Genomic DNA, 21052 nt, shown 5'->3' on the forward strand with positions numbered 1-21052 from the left:
TAGATGAGAGACTCTTGAAGAAGAACAATGTACTTTAAGATTTCAAGACTCATTATAAAGTCAAAATAATTAGAACTGGGCAAGGTGAACAAATACACCAATGGAACAAAATAGCAGAAAAAAGGCCCACACACATGGAAACTTAGTATTTGGCAGAGGATTAATTTCAAAATAGTAGGAAATAGGTGGATTAGTCAATACATAAATTCAAGATTTAATATCTAGAAGTGAAAAGTGGCAATACCATAGCATTAAAAATAAAAAATAGAATATATTCTTGTAGTAAAAAAAAAAAAAACTAAAAAAGAAGAAAAAGTCTTGTGCCAGTTTTCAAAGGGAATACTTCCAGTTTTGCCCATCCAGTATGATATTGACTGTGGATTTGTCATAAATAGCTCTTATTATTTTGAAATACGTTCCATCAATACCTAGTTTATTGAGAGTTTTTAGCATGAAGGGCTGTTGAATTTTGTCAAAGGCCTTTTCTGCATCTGTTGAGATTAATCATGTGGTTTTTGTCGTTGGGTCTGTTTATGTGATAGATTATGTTTACTGATTTGTGATGTTGAACCAGCCTTGCATCCCAGGGATGAAGCCAACTTGATCATGGTGGATAAGCTTTTTGATGTGCTGCTGGATTTGGTTTGCCATATTTTATTGAGGATTTTTACATTGATGTTCATTAGGGATATTGGTCTAAAATTCTCTTTTTTTGTTATGTCTCTGCCAGGCTTTGGTATCAGGATGATGCTGGCCTCATAAAATGAGTTAGGGAGGATTCTCTCTTTGTCTATTGATTGAAATAGCTTCAGAAGGAATGGTACCAGCTCCTCTTTGTACCTCTGGTAAAATTCGGCTGTGAATCCATCTGGTCCTGGACTTTTTTTGTTTGGTAGGCTATTAATTATTGCTTCAACTTCAGAGCCTGTTATTGGCCTATTCAGAGATTCAACTTATTCCTGGTTTAGTCTTGGGAGGGTGTATGTGTCCAGGAATTTATCCATTTCTTCTAGATTTTCTACTTTATTTGTGTAGAGCCCTCTCTTGTCACTCCTATTCAACATAATATTGGAAGTTCTGGCCAGGGCAATCAGGTAGGAGAAAGAAATAAAGGGTATTCAATTAGGAAAAGAGGAAGTCAAATTGTCCCTGTTTGCAGATGACATGATTGTATATTTAGAAAACCCCATAATCTCAGCCCAAAATCTCCTTAAGCTGATAAGCAATTTCAGCAAAGTCTCAGGATACAAAATCAATGTGCAAAAATCACAAGCATTCCTATACACAATAACAGACAGACAGCCAAATCATGAGTGAACTCCCATTCACAATTGCTACAAAGAGAATAAAATACCTAGGAATCCAACTTACAAGGGATGTGAAGGACCTCTTCAAGGAGAACTACAAACCATTGCTCAACGAAATAAAAGAGGACGCAAACAAATGGAAGAGCATTCCATGCTCATGGATAGGAAGAATCAATATTGTGAAAATGGCCATACTGCCCAACGTAATTTATAGATTCAATGCCATCCCCATCAAGCTACCAATGACTTTCTTCACAGAATTGGAAAAAACTACTTTAAAGTTCATATGGAACCAAAAAAGAGCCTGCATTGCCAAGACAATCCTAAGCAAAAAGAACAAAGCTGGAGGCATCATGCTACCTGACTTCAAACTATACTACAAGGCTACAGTAACCAAAACAGCATAGTAGTGATACCAAAACAGAGATATAGACCAATGGAACAGGCCTCAGGCCTCCGAAATAACACCACACATCTGCAACCATCTGATATTTCACAAACCTGACAAAAACAAGAAATGGGGAAAGGATTCCCTATTTAATAAATGGTGCTGGGAAAATTGGTTAGCCATGTGTAGAAAGCTGAAACTGGATCCCTTCCTTACACCTTATACAAAAATTAATTCAAGATGGATTAAAGACTTAAAATGTTAGACCCAAAACCATAAAAACTCTAGAAGAAAACCTAAGCAATACCATTCAGGATACAGGCATGGGCAAGGACTTCATGTCTAAAACACCAAAAGCAATGGCAACAAAAGCCAAAATAGACAAATGGGATCTAATTAAACTAAAGAGCTTCTGCACAGCAAAAGAAACTGCCATCAGAGTGAAAAGGCAACCTACAGAATGGGAGAAAATTTTTGCAATCTACCCATCTGACAAAGGGCTAATATCCACAATCTACTAAGAACTTAAACAAACTTAGAAGAAAAAAATCAAACAACCCCACCAAAAAATGGGCAAAGGATATGAACAGACACTTCTCAAAAGAAGATATTTATGCAGCCAAAAGACACAAGAAAAAATGCTCATCATCCCTGGGCATCAGAGAAATGCAAATCAAAACCACAGTGAGATACCATCTCACACCAGTTAGAATGGCGATCATTAAAAAGTCAGGAAACAACAGGTTCTGGAGAGGATATGGAGAAATAGGAGCACTTTTACGCTATTGGTGGGAGTGTAAACTAGTTCAACCATTGTGGAAGACAGTGTGGCAATTCCTCAAGGATCTAGAACTAGAAATACCATTTGACCCAGCCATCCCATTACTGGATATATACCCAAAGGATTATAAATCTTGCTGCTATAAAGAAACATGCACATGTATGTTTATTGCAGCACTATTCACAATAGCAAAGACTTGGAACCAACCCAAATGTCCATCAATGATAGACTGGATTAAGAAAATGTGGCACATATACACCATGGAATACTATGCAGCCATAAAAAAGGATGAGTTTATGTGCTTGGCAGGGATATGAATGAAGCTGGAAACCATCATTCTGAGCAAACTATTGCAAGGACAGAAAACCAAACACCACATGGTCTCACTCATAGGTGGGAATTGAACAATGAGAACACTTGGACACAGGATGGGGAACATCACACACTGGGGCTTGTTGTGGGGTGGGGGAAGGGGGGAGGGATAGCATTAGGAGATATACCTAATGTAAATGATGAGTTAACAGGTGCAGCACACCAACCTGGTACATGTATACATATGTAACAAACCTGCACGTTGTGCACATGTACCCTAGAACTTAAAGTATATAAAAAAAAGAAATGCAAAAAATAAAAAATAAAAACCACCAAAGCAGTATTATATGTCATTTATGAATACATATATTTGTAGTAAAAATATATAAAATGGATAGGAAAGATATTCTGCTTACTTCTGAACAGGAAAGAGGGTAAGGAAGTGGGGGTAAGGAGAATTGATCTGAAGCTATCTTACTTTACTCCCCATTTTAAGAACTTAAGTAAATGTGGCAAAATGTTGATGTCTATTAAATTTGATTGATGTGTGTTATTATTTGTAATTATCTGTGGTTGAGATATTTCAGAAATATAACAAACGTTAAAAAATTGATAGTAATAGATGGAAATCCTTTTTAAATGAAATTACTTACAGGCCAAGGTGGTGGGACAGAAGTTACCTCTGGAGTATGAAAATAAGCAACACCATTATGGTAAGTATAAGGATATCCAGTTGAAGTTGTTAGATACATTGTTCCAGCTGCTGGCATTATACTAGAACCTAAAGCAAAGATTAAATAATAATAATTGAAATGTTCAATTTAACTGTTAAAAATGTAGTTTCTAAACACTTCAGAAAAATATTTATCTTAATATACCTATGTAGCTATGGTAAAAATTGAATGTCACAGGTATTTAAAAACAATTCCTTATGTCAAAGTATCTTTGAAGCCTGTATTTTTAAACTCAATACCTTAAAGCTTTTAGTTTAAGATGATTAAAGGAAAAGATAAACAATGCTAATAAGAAATACTAAAAATGTATCAATTCAGATTCCAACACCAGTATGCTACACAGAGCTTAACAATTTAGATTATCATCAGCAAAGTAATTATTTGTACAAATATAAATTATGTGTAATTTAAAGTTACTTCAAGACTACATACACTGTAGTAAAGTTCCTAAGGTCTTGGCTAGAACTTTTATTTCTGAAAGGCCAAAGATGATGGAGGCAGTAAAGTTGGAGAAGATTCTACTTTCCTGAAGACATTTTGGTTCCACCCTACTGATTCTTTGGATATCCTACCAGCAAACATTCATTCATGCTATGGCTGTCTTTTATCTCTCTTTTCTATGATCTGTTCTCTATCTGGTCTCCCTTTGCTACAACTGCTGCTGTTGTAAACATGACCGCAAGTCTTCATGTGGCTAGCCTGGGGTCTCCATCTCTTTTCCCGGGCCAAGTTATATAAACCCCCACCACAAACCAAAAAAAATAAATTATATCTATATATATATATATAGTATATATATATACTCTCTCTCTATATATATAGAGTATATATATATATATATACTCTATATATATAGAGTATATATATATACTCTATATATATAGAGAGAGTATATATATATAGAGTATATATATACTCTCTCTATATATATAGAGTATATATATAGAGAGAGTATATATATATATATATAGAGAAAGTATATATATATATATATATATATATATATATATATATATAGTCACTGAAGAGACTTTAAAAGTTAAATTAGCCAAATTAGATTAGGGTCTTAACCAGCAAGGTTATATAAATTAGTGAAACTGACAATCCTTCTTTCACCTATACCAGTGCTTCTCAAAATTTCACATAAATTAGAATCACCTAAATTGTTTTTTAAAATGCAAATTCCAGGGACTTATCTTCAGAGATTTTGAGTCAGTAAATCTGGGACAGGGCCTAAGAATTTGCATTTTGACAGCTTCCAGTGAACTGACATTGTCTGCAAACCACACTTCAAATAGCATGGGCCTACCACTTTAAGTAATACTATTGCTCCTCAGCTTTTATATTTTCACTGCATTTGATCTAGTATTGTTATTATTTATTTTAATGGTTCTTAATTAGATCCTTTTGAGAATTTGATGAAAACCAGGGACGATTTCCTCAGATATATATACAGTCAAACACAATTTTACACACAATTTTGGAGGTCCATGGATTCCCCCCAAAAGATACTCAACTATTATTCAAAGATAATGATAATGGTTCATTATTCAAAGAAAATGAACCATGCTTTACCTGCTAAATAAATAAATTTTCAGTGCATACTATTTCAAGGCATTGAACAGGGCCCTAGCGATACAGCAAAAAATACAAAAATTAGACATGAGATGGTCTGTATCCTCAAAGAAGTTAGGTCTGGTAGAGAAGATAGTCATTAGTTGATTACACAATTAATTAATTAAATACAATTTTGATAAATACATGAGGCAGTATAGGGTACGATACTGAACATTTCAATTATTATATATACAAAAATATATAAAATCTCTCTCTCTATATATACATATATATGGAACATTTGTGATGAAATGATGTTTCAGCTAAGCTCTAAAGAATGAATTGGATGGCAAAGAACATTCTAGGTAAAGAAAATAGTATATTAGATTCTGAGAACAGGAGTATAGTATGTTCTGGAACTGAAAGAAGGCTAGATGGCTAAAGCATGGAAAGAAAAGGGAAGAATACTTCAAAATAAGCTGAACATAAGACAATAAGAGGTGCACTTTTGAAAGATCACTCTGGATGCCTTGTGAATGATGGATTGGAAGGTAGAAAGATTGGATTCAGAGAGACCACTTAGGATGTTTTTCCAGGAATTAAGGTAAGCAAAGTGGTTAGTTGGGACACGGTGTTGGTAATGGAGATGGAAAGAAATGACAGATCTAAGAAAAAACTAAGATAAGAATCCCTTATTTGTAAATGTACTTTTAATACCTATTTTTCTTAGCAGAAAAGTCAAAAGAACTTTGGAGTCAAACAGTCCTTCATTTGAAGGCTAGTGCTACCACTCACCATTAGGCTATTTAACCCCATACTTCTTAAAGTTGGATAAGGGATGGATGGTATACCAGGAGATATGAAAAAGCAGAGGCTGAACATAGTAATCTTCCTACAGAATCAGTTTTATTCAATTATTTTTGGGAAACACTTTTATATTCAAATAAACAATATGATATTATGGAACAGAATGCAAATTATACATGATATTTTTACATAAATCGTGAGACTTTAAAGAAAATTTGCAATTCCAGTATGCTGCAGTGGGTTAGGAACCACAACATGCCAAGATCAACTCTCCTCTAGCTTTAGGAGTATTTCAGCAGAAACATTTTTAAAACAATGACTTTCCTTTTTGGGAATGAATTTTCTATTTACAAAAATAGAGATAACAATACGTCATGGGATTCTATGAAGATTAAATGAAAACCCATAACATTGACGCTTGCACTAAGTAGTTTTGAAAAAACTATTTGTATATTTGAAAGCATTCAGCATAGTGCTGATTTATTTTCTATTTCAGCAAGTGGTAGATGATACTATGAACATTACTATTTAGTACATATTGCTGGTGATAATGGGCTAAAGGACTGTTACTATATATCCTAGCTTAACAACAGTAGTCTGAAAATATTCAGCATTCTGCCATATTTAGTGCATTCCATTTTGTATTAATCTACTGAGGATACTTTGTCTCCTAAATTAACAAATACTAAGTCAAAATTAAACTTAATATACGTCAATCTCTTTTTTGTTGTAGTTGTGGCAACTGTACTAGCCGAATATCTATTATTTCTAAGTCAAAAGCATAACAGTCCAAATGAATACAATCTATTAATTTGTTAACAGATTATATATAATAACCTAATGTTTTAAACATTCCCATAGACACTAGGATGTGGCTAAGGGAAAATAAGTTAGTTATAAATTTTACACCACGTTTCTCCTTCTAGCCAGACTGTTCGGAATTTTAATAAATATTAAAGGTAAAAAGTTAACTATAAAGATGCCTAACTTAATAAATAGAGTGAGGAAAGAATAATAGCATTGAAAGCATTAGAGAAATTTGAGGAAGGTAGATACATAATTTAGCTAATTCCTAAAGCTTTAGGGATTGTCCCCCTGAAAATTATGACATACCTGGCTGAGTTACAGTACACAGCATGCAGCGAGTTTCTGATATTAGTTCTATGTTTTCACTTTCAATATTTTTACTCTGATTAATTTTAAATTACTTTCTAATTAAAATTTTTCTCATTAGTAAGTCTAAATTATTAAATTACTTCTAATTACTTTTGCTATTTTAAATGATATTTTCATCACAAAAGATTTTTTCCTTTAATAATGTAACTACATGGAATATACTTAAGCATCTTTATGTATATAAATTTTTTCCCAGCCAAAAAAAAATTGAGATATATTATTTTGTGGCAAAAATATTCAGTTTTTCCACCAACTTTGCTAAAATAACTTTATTAGATGAAAGAAACATGATCTTTTAATAAAGTTCTATAAAAAGTCTTATATTTCAAAAAAGAACCATGCAAAAACATTTAAAAATACATTAGTTCTCAATACATACGAGGGATCCCTACTTGTTGTTTTCTTATTGCTGGACCAATGTTCAGCTTCTTATCCTTATAATTAAGTTTTTCAGCCTAAAATAAAAAAGAAATTATTTTATTATTTTAGCACTATTATTTATAAAATCAATAAGAAAAAACTAGTTAGAAAGAATTTCAAAAATTCAGACTATGATATTCTTTGAAAGTAGCAAGGAATAGTGGGAAAGAGCAGTCTTCAGACTGAAATAGATCTGGGTCTGACTGCAATTCCCGATTTTCCCCATTTGTAATACCGTCAATCCTCATTACTCGTGGATTCTGTATTTGTGAATTTGCCTATTTGCTAAAATTTATTTGTAATCCTAAAATTAATATTTGTGGCAATTTTGAGGTTATTATGGACACGTGCAGAGTGGCAGAAAATTTGAGTAGCCTGATGCACATGCTCCCAGCTGAGGTCAAATAAGGCGCTATTCTTTCTTCTTGTTCCAGTGCTCATACTCTAAGAGAGAGCTTTCTATTTAGTGCCATGTTTTCTCCACTTTCGTGCTTTTTGTTGGTGATTTTGCTATTTAAAATGGCCCCCATGTGTATTGTTGAAGTGCTGGCTAGCACAAGAAGACTGTCATAGGCCTTATGGAGAATATATATATATATATATATTAGATGTGCTTAATGCTATTGGCCATGGCTTCAATGTTAATGAACTAGTAATCTGTTACATATGATGCCTTTAGATGGAAAAACACATAAAACAAGGTTATATATTGATGGGTTCATGGCAATATTATGACCAGAGGTTCTTGGGAACATTATCTTGTATTTCCCCTAGAAAGAGGAGTTCAGCATTTGCTAATTCAGTGTTCCTAGCAATGTTAGAGAACATAACTGCCACAAATAAGAACTGACTTTTGTATATATTTTATACATACAAAATATACATACAAAGTATATGATTTTAATAACATACAATTCAAATTCTACTTTTTTTCTAAAAAAGTTAAATGTTATATTTGCCTTAAAGTTATTACACTGAATTGCTGGCTATAGGCTTTTTCTGTGAATATTCTTAGTTTATATAATGTTTTTCACAGGAGGGAAATCATCTCAGATAACCTCACTGTTGGAATCCACATTTGTAGTGTTTTTTAAACATTCAAAATGCTATTAACACTTTGCAAAAGATATATCCCCAAGTTCTTAGTTTAAGTAAAGAAAGCGAAACATTATATTACAGTTTCACAACCATACTCGTAATGATTTTGGAATTTGCTCTTCTGCAGATTAAGTTTCCTAGAGACCAATGCCAATCTTAAGATGCAAATCTTTTTTAAAAAGCAATTGATTATTGTATTTGAACCCTGAAAAGATTAGTTTCAAATACAAAAGTTCCAGAAATGAAGTTAAATACACCAAAAGATCATACCTCTTGTAAAATTTTTTGTGCATCTTCTTGTGTTTCAAAAGTGACGAAACCATACCTAAATAAATGCATTAATTATTACTAATTAATCATTTTCTTAGAATGTTATATTAATTATATTAAAATGTTTTAAAATTTTGTTTTTAAATAATGGGCCACTGTAGGAGTAGGCATCTTTCTATGCTGCACTAGCATGGGAAACTTAGAAGAATCATTCACAGCTTAACACTGTCACCTCCCTTTAGTCAGGGAACTAAAAGAAAAAAGAACCTCTGAGATCTTGAAATAGCTTCAGCTCTCAGCTGTATGCAAGGAAGAAAAGCACAAGAGATTCATGCTGTGGCTTGAAAATTGGGATGCAATAAATTTCAATCCAGAGCAATAATCTCCTTTTAAACTAATAGAAGTTTGGCTAAGAGAAATCAAAGTAGAAAAATAACTAAAAAATTTAAAATTTCAACACAATAAAATTTCTTATATTGGTGAATGACAATGTAAATGTATTATTTTATTATTATTAGCACACATAACTGATAATGTAATTATTAGTATATTCCCAAACGATATCAATTAAAATATGTACGACCCAGATTTCACATCTGTTTTTCATACATAATTAACTTCAAGTACAATTCATATAATGTTCAAGATACAAATACACATAAATGATGTGCTCCGTGTCCAAAAAGCCAACATAGGTAGAGAAAAAAGTAACAAAAGAAAGAAAAAGTGTATCTGTCAAAACATAATTGCTATTCAGATAACTTAAACTCTTCTGAGTAATGCTAAATATCTTCACTATTTGCTTCAATTCATAATTACTGGATCATATACAAAGTTTCTTCTTTTAAACAAAGGAATTTCTCTTTATCTATTTGCCCAAAAAAGGAATTATTTTTACACTATTTTTTTGGTAGAACACACACACCACCCAGTGGAAAAGGCATAAAATACAGTTTACATTTCCATGTATGTTTTTCAATGATTAAAAAATGGATATTACCAAAACAGCAAATTCTGTTAGTCAAACACAAGAGGTAAATCTCACTTCATCTTAACATTGTTTGGCATTCTGAGGAAGTATCTCATCTGTTTAAAAATAACCTTTCTGTAGAATCCCATCTCTTCCAGAGTATCCATCTGTTGAATGCTGTTTCTCACTAATGCCACCTCAGTGGGTCCCTTTTCTTATGCCTATAAATATTTATGTTTTGCCTCTCTTTCAAGAAAATAAATACAATACTTTACTGCCTTATCTATTTTCTTTTAACTTTGCAGTCCAACTCCTTAAGTGAGTGTACTATGTAAACTATCTTTTTCCTTTCTGAAATTCGGCTTTGTACACATAGCAATCCACCGAAACAGCTCTATACACATTTAAAGACACAGTCTATTGCTTTCTTCTCAATTTTCACTATCATTGATATGTCAATTAAAAATCATTCTCACTAGAATTATATTTCTCATACTGGTCCCCTAATTAGGTCTCTGAGGCACAACATAGAGACATTTCTTGGTGTCAGCTGTTTTCAAATAAAGCTCTCTATGGCCTAAAGCAGGGATACAATTCCAAAAGAATCTGATTCCTTTTGCTTCTCATTCCTCAGCTAATGTACATCTGCTACTCACATTAAGTGCTTGCTGCCTACCACGGAATGGTCCCTCCACTCATGCAAAACTAACTTCTCAACAAATTAAGAAATATTACAGTGTCTCCTCCCTCCAAAATACACACACACACACACACACACACACACACACACACACACACACGGAAATCAAACGGTAGGAGGAAAGAAGAGGGCATGATAGTCTCTGCTGGAAAATGGAACGAAAGTAAACTGGCATACAAAACCTAGTCATCCAATGAAAATAGAGTTGTTAATTCTATAGACAATCTGTAGTGATACTAACCCTTTGGATACTCCAGCTCTGTCATTTACAATCTTCACTTCTTTCACAGACCCATACTGGGAAAAAAATTTTCTTAAATCACTTTCATTTGTCTAATGGCATAAAAAGAAAACATTAAAAAACATTTTAGTTGATAAAAGATGAATAATTCTCATGCTTGCTCTGGAGACAGAAAAAGTTATAGATAAGATGCAAGAAAAATGCCTCTCATCATCAAAACAGTGCATAAACCACTAGGTGATTAAAATCAAGGTAAATACCTTGCTTTATGTGATAGCTATGTTGTTAAATTACTATATGCCAATAAAAATGTAAGCTGAATTATTTTAAAACTACCAAGCTCACTATTTAAAGAAATCTTTAAATGATTCTTGTTCTCTAGCTGGCCAGTTTTAAAAAAAACCAATTTGGATTAGGAATGCTATTTCCATAGTAAGGGTACAATACTATTGGCTCTTGTGGTTCAGAGACAGTCATGGCAGTGGAACTAGGTTGTGTTGGCCTACATCAGTCATTCTATTTTAATCAGTAGTCTCAGGAACTCCTTTCCTAAGTCAGTTTTAGGAAGGGAATGTATTTCCAAAAGTGCTTGAACTCAACTGTGAGAACAATGGTGTGACTATAAGATTTAAAGTTATTAGATTCCTTATCTGTACTCAATATACATTTCAGCTAAATTCAGACATTGTTTTGATAGTAAAATAAAAATTGGAATAATAATTAGATTTAAAGCATACAAGGCATCTACAAAGATGGTTTTGGCATGTCTTTTTTTTAATTGAAATAGTCTGATAATAGACTCATATCACCTTTTCTCAGAATACTGACACTAAATTCATTGCAATTTCATTTTCTGGTTTAGCTATAACTGTTTGTCTACAAGAGTAACTTTTCTCTAGAAAAAAATTTCTTTATATACACTGCAAAAAGACATGCTTTAGTGCAGAGCTATGCCTTTTGGGTTTAACTGCCACCTCACTACTTACATACACTATTGGTTTTTAGTTGGTAACATAAAGCCTGCTAAGCTGGATAATGACAAATACTGATTCAATCTAAGAAAAACTGAATGCCTTTTATTTCAGTTAATAGAAAATGAAATCAATGCTAGAATAAGAATTGTTACTAGATATTTGAATACAAATTAATTCCAACTATTCTCTGGTAGAATAATCACTAGCTCAATTCTGTAGCTCCACTTCTTCAGTGACAAAGAGACAGTCAAGAAAAGTAAGAATTAAGAGGGATAGGCTGTTTGCTTATAAAAATGAAAGGTTAAAAAGTCTGTGACTACTTGCTATTAAAGTAGATGATTTCCTTGCTGGCCTTTATCTGTGGTTTTGAAAAAGGTATAAGTATACAGGAGAAAGCCCTAGCAGTTACCTTAAAACTATGGCTGCATTATAACAACCGTCTCCAAAGTTCATGCTGTAGCTGATGGGCTTCAGTAACCTAAAATAACTTGGCCATACGAATGTTTATATTTATTGATAACTTATTTTTAAAAGCATGCTAAGCTATTGTAATGTAAATGAATTCCCAAACTGAACATTTCTGCCAGCCATCAGTATTTTCCACAGATAAAGAAAATCTTTTTAAAAATAAATATTTTATAAGAAATAATTTTTCTTACTTTATTTTTAGTGAAACAATCATATACTTGTTTCGGACTCATTGTTTTGGCAAATACACTAAGTGTAACATTTCTCCTGTGCAGGAAAAAAGAAATTCCACCCAAATTGTAACAGATTGATTATACGGAAATAGAGAGTTATAAATGTCAAATATCACACCTAATGGCATAAGGAAGGTTTTTTTTTTGTTGAAAATGATAACTCTCCCTATAATTTCTAATACGTAAAATAGAAGCTTGGAAATCCTTCTATATATCCATTTGAAAGTAAGAGTATTACACTTAAAATATCTATGCATGCCTTTCTTGTAGGTGTTTACTCTTACCTCCCCTCTGCGGGCTGGGAGGCACTGCACGTCATCTCATGAACTACGCTTCCTTGAAACAGTGGAATGGTTGATTACATGATGTAAATATATTACTTTTTAAAAAACTTTTATTTTAGGTTTGGGGTACACGTGCAGATTTGTTACAAACTCGTCATGGGAGTTTGTTGTATAGATTATTTCGGCACCCCAGGTACTAAGCCTAGTACCGAATAGTTATTTTTTTCTGCTTAAATATATTACTTTTAAGATGCTTTATTCTGACAAGGACACAGGACTTTTTTGGTGATCAAATCCTAAATTCTAACATAGAAAGTGCTTTGCAAAGAATAGATGCCTAGGAGGTTGCTCAGGAATCTGAGATAAGAGTTGGGGTAAAGAAATAGTATTTCATAAAACTAAGTTTTTAAAAAATGAAGTCTCTTTTGAAAATTATAATCATCGATTATTTTGGCTACTGGAATATTAGGGAAGAAAGTATAATTAGTTCTGGTATGGAAGAGTATGGAGCTATAAGACAGAAAACTAGGCTTCTAGTCTCACTCTGTCACTATGTGGCTAAGAGCCTACAGCAAGTCAGTGAGGATCAATTTCTTTATATTTGACGAACAGTTTTTAATGCTTTATGTAACCTACATGCTGGTTGAAAAGATTCTTTATAATAAGATATTCGAAATCTGTTAACCATTATGCAAATATGTTATTATTTTATAGTTGCACAAAGAAACAATTTCTGAGAAATAAAGACTTCTAACGAAAAAATACACTTTACTGCATGCATAAATAGGTACCTTAAAGTCAATTCCTCCTACAAAGATGCGATTAGGGATCACTGTTCCATATCTTGGGGCACTTGTTGGGTTATTCAAAGGCACAGGCGACACAGGATTAGGGGATGGAGATAATGAATCTGTTTGCATCTGGTTTGATGTTTGCTGTAAAATAAATTCTTTTACACTTTTTGCACTGGGTATAATGCAGTCTGCTTTTGATGCAGACCAAAAACATATATCTTTCAAAAAGAAGAGTCATTTAGGCAAAATATAGTATTCTAGGCTTTACTTTTAATATTATAAAAATTATAATTAGAGCTAAGAGCTTTTTAAGGCAACAGAACTAGGAAACACAGAATCTACTCCACTATAGAGATTTTAAATATTAAATATATTACTTAAAATGCTTATATTATTATCAAACCTATTACTTAATTATTAAGGGGAATATTAAACTCATGAAGATGTTTGAGAAAAACAGTCCCAGCCTGACACAATCAACTAGGCCCTGGTATTGTTAGGAGTTGGCCTGGCACTCACAGCTAGGCTGTGGTGTTCTCTTGTTAACAGAACACCAACATCAGACAAAGTCACCCTATGACTCTGATGGATCAAGATTAAAAACAAGACCACTCCATAATCATGTTTGAATGCTGACAAAAACAAAGGCATTGCCCAAACCACAAGAATAACCAAACAACCCTCCATTCTGGCTGATATGAGTGACTGCTCCTTCTTTATTAGCTATAGTTTTAGCCTCGATCCATTTTTCTTTCCTTTTAGATAAAAGTTAACACATCCAATCATAGAATTACTACAACTTCCTGACACTATACATTCCAGAGTAAAGCCCTACTTCCTTAAACCCTCTCTAAAAATTGCTCAACACAAGCCTATATCCTGTAAGTTCTAACACCTTCTGATTGAGAGGCCCCATGGTTTATGTTTTCCCTTGTTTGAACAATTAACAGACCCAACTTTACTAAATGACGCATGTGTTCCTGGTGGTCTTTAACTAATGGTCATTGACAAGCTAATAAACTCTAACATTCACATTCACCATTTTCAGCCTGAAAGTCAAAATTTTAAATGCACTTGTCAATTTGAAGATTGGACTGATTTTGTTAAAAAATTATATACTTGTAGCTCGTAAATGTTTATTCCAAAGAATTAGCTCAGTACATATCCACATGTTCACAATTCTAAGTTAGAGGACCTAATTTAAATTTTAATAAATATATATAAATGTATAAGCCTTTGCAGAATGGTAAGATAATAGACTTTTAAGGTATAACTGAAAAAAAAAACCAAGACTTGAGAATCGCGTTGAAGAGAAACCAATTCAAGAACTGTTGAATTATTTTCCATCTGAAAACACTAAACACACTTCTGAGACAAACTCCATAATATCCTAAAGACAAACCCCATAATATCCTAAATATGTGCCTCAAAAAACTTGAAGTAAACTGGGTGTTGTGGCTTGTGCCTGTAATCCCAGCTGCTTGGGAGGCTGAGGCAGGAGGATTGCTTGAGATCAGGAGTTCAAGACCAGCCTGGGCAACAAAGAAATACCCCATCTCAAAAAGAAAGAAAAAGAAAATAACAAAAGCTTGAAGTTCATAATTCCAATTCTCTGAGAAACAAACTCATGAAAATGAATTTCCAGCTCAGGTAATAGAGTTGTTCTTTTTCAAATTTGTTCTGCTCTTTCTTCTCTGGCCAATACAATCACAATCCCTAAATTAATCTTTGCAAGATGTACAGAGAAATGACTAGGGCAGGAGTGGCAATTGGGCTATAGGCTGGACCTTATGGGCTCTCTTCCCCATCCAGCCTTAAGGAAGTATGTACTCCTAATAAGGGAATATGTAAATACTTCTTTTAAAACACAGAAAAGCCACCACATTTCATAATTACTATGTTGTAGTTTCCAATGAAAGAAACTGGGAATCTAATCTTAACAGCTTTCTCTCTGGGCACTTGGAGGTTATTTGTGACTTCAGTCACTTCGCTCAGTAGGATATAATGCCAGAATGGGTAATTCTGGAATGCTTAGTATTTTTCAACTATGGATTTTGTATTGCTAGAGATAATATAACAGCTCTAGTAGATGTAATCTTGTCTTTCTGCCCATTTGTTTACAGTGTCAAAATTACCTATTTGCTAAATTAAAAAAAAATTCTTCATGAAATTCTCTTATTGAAAATTAGATGTACTAATTTGTTCGCAAGTTTAAGTAAAAGACAAACCCCATTATATTTCACTGAGAGAAGGATGAAATGAACGGAAGTAAACAGTGCTTTATTTCCAATCTCGAGAAACTAAAGGATACTCCCTGAGAAAAGAAAAACAACCCTTCACACTCAATTCACTTCATTCTCCTCCACTCTCTAAGGCTCCTGTTCTATTGTGGGCTCGCTCTGCTTAAGTTTTCTCCCTCATCATTTTCTAACATATGATTTAGTTTACTTAGTATGTTTATTATCTGTCTCCACTATTATGTAATGCATTAGGGCAGGAGTTTTGCTTTTTTCACGGCAGCATCTAAAGTACTGACAGTACACAGCAGGTGCTCAATAAATATCTGTTGAATGACTAAAAGTGAATCATTTCTTCAGTAGAGACCTGCTCACGATATGCCAAATAGGCTGAAGGCTAAAGAATACAGTATAACAGCAGTCTAATATATATATATACACACACATATATACATATATATACATTATATATACACATATATATACACATACATATATATATATACACATACATATATATATATATACACATATATATATATATATATACACATATATATATATATTTGAGACAGAGTCTTGCTCTGTCGCCAGGCTGGAGTGCAGTGGCGTGATTTCGGCTCACTGCAACCTCCGCCTCCCCGGTTCAAGAGATTCTCCTGCCTCAGCCTCCCGAGTAGCTGAGACTACAGGGGTGCACCACCACGCCCAGCTAATTTTTTTGTATTAGTAGAGATGGGTTTTCACCATGTTAGCCAGGATGGTCTTGATCTCCTGACCTCGTGATCCGCCCGCCTTGGCCTCCCAAAGTGCTGGGATTACAGGCGTGAGCCATTGCACCAGGCCTACAAAATATTTTAATGTTAGCAATAGCAAGGCTCAGGTGGAGGCAACATCTAAGTTCATTATAAACAATTAGCGACGCATTGAGTTAAACAACAAAGAAGGCCTCAAATTCCACTAGCAATAATTCCGCACGTGTTACGGAAACACCTAGATGGGGACTGTTGTCGGGTTTGAAGGCTCCTCCGCTTGCTAAAACTTCCAGCACTAGAGAGTTTATTAAACTTCTCCAAAGCAATGTGCCCTCACTGGCTCCTCCCCTTGAGAATCAACCTCGAGATCTAGCATCTATTTTGCAAACGAAGACAGCAGGAACGGGCGGGCTAACCGTCGCAGTCACTGCCTCGGCGCTCCTCCCCCTCCAAGGCCAGCAAGTTGCCGCACTGGGGGAAATGGCTGCAGCGACAACTTCCTCGAGTTCTCTCGGGTCATCGTGAACTTGGGCACTGAAACGAGGATCCACCCCCTCCCCACCAAAGTGCGGGAGGGAAAAGAAGGCTAGCCAGCGAGAAATTTTGCCCCGCAAATCCGCCAGCAGCAGTGGCGGGAACCCTCAACGGCACCGACCCCGCCGCTGGCCTCGTGCGCAGCTGGTCCCCACCCTCTCGCGGCGCTCCCTGATTGGCTGCTGGCGGCGGGACGGGGCGGGACGGGGCGGGGCGGGACGGCATGTTGCCGCTGCGCCTCGGGCCTGTGCGGGCAGTCCTCGTTCACTTCCCCAAGTCAGCCCTGACTGGCTCGGGAGCACAGCCAATGCTAGAGTGTCCGGGTCCCGCCTGGGCCACAGGCAGGCCCCTGCCAGGTCTCTCAGACCTTCCGGTCCTCGCTGACCAGTTGGGGAGTGGAGGCGTCGACCGCCCTGGCAACTCCTCGCCTTGGGCGGCTGGGTCGAGTTCGGCCGGAGGGAGCGTCAAAGACGCTGCCTAGCCCAATTTCGGCGGGAAAGCGGTTTATCTGCTCGGACTCCGTTGGGTGCCTGGCCGCCCGCCGCCTCCCGAAACATCCACGCCTGAGGTCCCCTGGTCCGTCTACACCCAGTCCAGGCCCCGTGGCGGCGCCTTCCTGACCCCCATGAGACAGCCAGACGAGGTCTGCGGGAGGGCGGCTCCTGGCAGCGGTCGGTGGGGCACCTGGCCACGTTTCTTCCCAACCAGATAGCGAGCGTTTGGGGCCTTCACCTCGCCCCTCCAGGCCCTCGGGGACAGGCTCCACGCTGCTTTTTCTCCCTGCTACCCCGCGCCCTGGGGCCCTGATCGCCGTACTCACCGGCCCGGACTCGGTTTCCATCTTCCTCTCCGCTCTTCAGAGACGCGGGGTAGGGAAGAGAAGCCTACAGTTTGAAGCCACCTTCACGCCAAGGCAGCTGCGCTGCTTGTCCTGCCTGGGACTCTCGCCCCCTGGCGGTGAGGGCGGCGGTGGCAGCTGCAGGGGAGCAGGCTCGGACCCGGGCCCTGAACCTGCCACCTGGCGGGTGGGGAGAAGCGTACTGCGTCGCCTCGGGTGGCAGGTGGCGGTGCGGGCGGGCGCGGCAAGCCGGAGAGGGGCGCGGGCGGGCGAGTTTCGGCTGTGGCCTTGGGACTCCGAGCCGGGGCGTCTCAGGGGCAGAGCGCACGGCACAGCGGGGCGGGCGTGGGGCGTGCGGAGCGAGGGCTCGGTTCTGGGACCCCTCTCGCCTTCTCAGACGGCTGGGGAGGAGAGAGCGAGCGGTCAGGCAAAGCTCCATGCACGCCTTCCCCTCTCCTCCACTTGAGAAGAGTCGGCCTCTGGGACTGGTGGGTTTCGAAAGGTTGAGGTGACCTTAAGGCTTTACTGAGGTGGAAGAAGCCGGTTGACGGGCGACTTCCGAAGACTGGTGTAAAGCGAAGAAGGTTCTAGAGTCAAACTCTGACTCTTGGGGCCTGACGCGCAAAACTCGGGGGCTCCCGAGAAGCCGCGGACGCCGCTCTGCACCTGTTGCCGCCGTCACTCATCCCGCCAGGCGGGCGGGGCCGCGCGGGTGGCTTGGTCAGGACCTGCCATTCAGCCCAGGCTCCGGTGCCCGCCCCGGAGGGCGCCCCAAGCGGGTCCCGGCCCCGCTGAGCACCTCCAGCAGTGGCACAGCCTCTGGAGGGGTCCGGGACGAAGCCACCCGCGCGGTAGGGGGCGACTTAGCGGCTCCAGCCTCCAACAGCCTTGGGATCGCCTTTGGAAGAAGATTGCGCTTTTTAAAAAATTAATGAATTAATTAACTAATTATTTTTATTTTTGAGACGGAGTCTCGCACTGTCGCCCAGGCTGGGCTGCAGTGGCGCGATCTCGGCTCACTGCAACCTCCGCCTCCTGGATTCAAGCGATTCTCCTTGTCTCAGCCTCCCTAGTAGCTGGGATTACAGGCGCCCGCTACCACGGCTAATTTTTGTATTTTTAGTAGAGACGGGGTTTCACCATGTTGGCCAGGCTTGAACTCCTGACTTCAAGTGATCTGCCTGTCTTGGCCTCTCAAATTGTTGGGATTACAGGCGTGAGCCACCGTGCCCGTCCAGTTAACTAATTATTTAGACACGAAGGCTCACTCTGTCGCCCAGGCTGGAGTGCGGTGGTGCAGTCACGCTCACTGCATTCTCGACCTCAAGCGAGCCTCCCACCTCAGCCTTTTGAGTAGCTGGGACCACAGATAGGCCCACGCCACCACACCTGGCGGAAAGAAGACTGCTTTGTAAAGAATACGTATTTCTAGTAGGTAGCTAAAATGATTACAACGGGATAAACTTATAGTAATGATTATCATTATTATAGCTGCCATTTATCAAGTACTTTGTTTCAGGCACAATGCTTTGTGATTAGTATCATTTAATCTTTTCATTCTCACAGCAACCTTTCAGATAGATGCTCCAATTATTGTCATAGTACGTAATGAAGCAGAGATTTGAAGGATGAGTAATTTGGTCAAGATCTAAAGCTGTAGGAGGTTTAACCGTCGTCTCCCCCCTACCTACAGTTCTTGATCTTAACCATTTTGCCATATATTTTTAAAGAATCAGCAGTAACAACTGTTAAAAGTTACACCAGTAATAACTATTGTACACACTACTATGAAAGTTTGACTTTGGGTTACTTTGCCTTCAAGATATAGAATTAAAAAGAGAGTGACCATATTAATTTTTGATTTATTCAAAGATTAGCTCTTCGTATTATTTTACCCAAAAAAAAAAATGGGAAACAATTTTTGTTTATCTTACCCGAAGAATCCCTAAAGTCATTATACATTTCTGCATGCAATTTAAGCTAATTTTGTCGGGTTTAAGTCTCTGTGCAAATCGAGAATACAAACCTATTTAGATGAAAACTCATATTCTAAAGCATAATAATTTTACTGTTCAATACCAGTAGAACTAATCTTCTTTGGGCAATTTTTTTCCTAGGACTGTTGATGGATTTGGGTAGATGTTCCTATCCTCTCTTGCCCAAATTTTTTTGACTAAAAACACTTATTTTCGAGAACTACATTCTCTTAAAAAATGTACTCAGCGCAGTAGGTGTTTAATCTGACAAAAATTTACATAATTTAGGGAACACTAACTGTATTTCAAGGCTGGTGTTGGGTACTAGAGGGATATACTTTATTTTCAGTATGGCAATTCTCTGTTCTGCCTCTTACTATTAATTCTTACACCAAAAGGAATGTTCAACTTTAAAACTTGGATAAACCACATAATATTATGCAATGCACTCTAATTTAGTAGACACGGAGTTCCTATTCTGTGCAGTAAATAACGGAATATAATATGGTAGATATGAAGATGAAGAACAGGGGTGTCCAATCTTTTGGCTTCCCTGGGCTACATTGGAAGAAGAAGAATTGTCTTGGGCCACACATAAAATACATAAACACTAATGATAGCTTATGAGCTAAAAAAAAAAATCACAAAAAAACTCATAATGTTTTAAGAAAGTTTACGAATTTGTGTTGGGCCACATTCAGATGTGGCCCACGGGCTACCAGTTGGACAAGTTTGATGAACAAGGTCAAACCTCTGTTCTCAAAGCATTTTAAATCCAGAAGGATAGAAAAAACTAATTACTCAAAACAGTGTAATATAAATATGCTTATAAGAAAATAAAATACAGGCATAACAGTATAAGTGGTATATGAACAATGATCAACGGTCTGTGGGAGCATAGAGGATAGCATCATAGAGCACAGCGTCCAGGGCTGGGTAAGAGCATCGTTAAGGCTGGAATGCTGGTCTGGGCAGAAAAGTTGAGGGAAAGATATTGAGCCTGTATCATGTACCTAATGCTGGGCTAGTCACATTCTTTTTAAGTCTTAGTTCTCTCTTTTTCTTAGTCTCTCTTTTTCTCTCTCTCATTGGAAACCTGAGTCTTAGAGAGGTAAAAGTGACTCTTGTGGTCACATAGCTAGTAAGTGGTGGATGCCATTTTCAAAACTTAGTTCCTTTTTTTTTTTTTTTAATTATG

The 21052-nt window shown here is 37.1% G+C and overlaps 1 protein-coding gene and 1 long non-coding RNA gene across 5 annotated transcripts in view; one reads left to right on the top strand and one right to left on the bottom strand.

The window, feature by feature from the left end:
* Positions 1 to 18450, bottom strand: part of BOLL (boule homolog, RNA binding protein) — a 67595-nt gene extending 49145 nt beyond the window's left edge. Inside the window, exons 1-6 of one of the 4 annotated variants that reach the window (XM_003253897.3) lie at positions 16923 to 17217; positions 13512 to 13655; positions 10762 to 10853; positions 8851 to 8905; positions 7442 to 7517; positions 3442 to 3569 (exon numbers count right to left, since the gene is read on the bottom strand). In XM_003253897.3, the coding sequence (XP_003253945.1) occupies positions 3442 to 3569; positions 7442 to 7517; positions 8851 to 8905; positions 10762 to 10853; positions 13512 to 13640 (480 nt within the window). In that variant the 5' untranslated portion in view covers positions 13641 to 13655; positions 16923 to 17217. Of the gene's footprint in view, positions 1 to 3441; positions 3570 to 7441; positions 7518 to 8850; positions 8906 to 10761; positions 10854 to 13511; positions 13656 to 16498; positions 17218 to 17860 lie in introns of those variants that run through there. The other 3 variants (XM_003253898.4, XM_003253899.3, XM_012507058.2) reach the window with 3 other exon arrangements.
* On the top strand, positions 3441 to 6602 carry LOC105739877. The gene is made up of 2 exons (XR_001115851.1): positions 3441 to 3501; positions 5813 to 6602. It is a non-coding gene; the product is annotated as an uncharacterized LOC105739877 (long non-coding RNA).
* Positions 18451 to 21052: the final 2602 nt, after the last annotated feature.

This window comes from Nomascus leucogenys, chromosome 22a (assembly GCF_006542625.1).
Source record: "Nomascus leucogenys isolate Asia chromosome 22a, Asia_NLE_v1, whole genome shotgun sequence".
Classification (NCBI taxonomy): Eukaryota; Metazoa; Chordata; class Mammalia; order Primates; family Hylobatidae; genus Nomascus; species Nomascus leucogenys.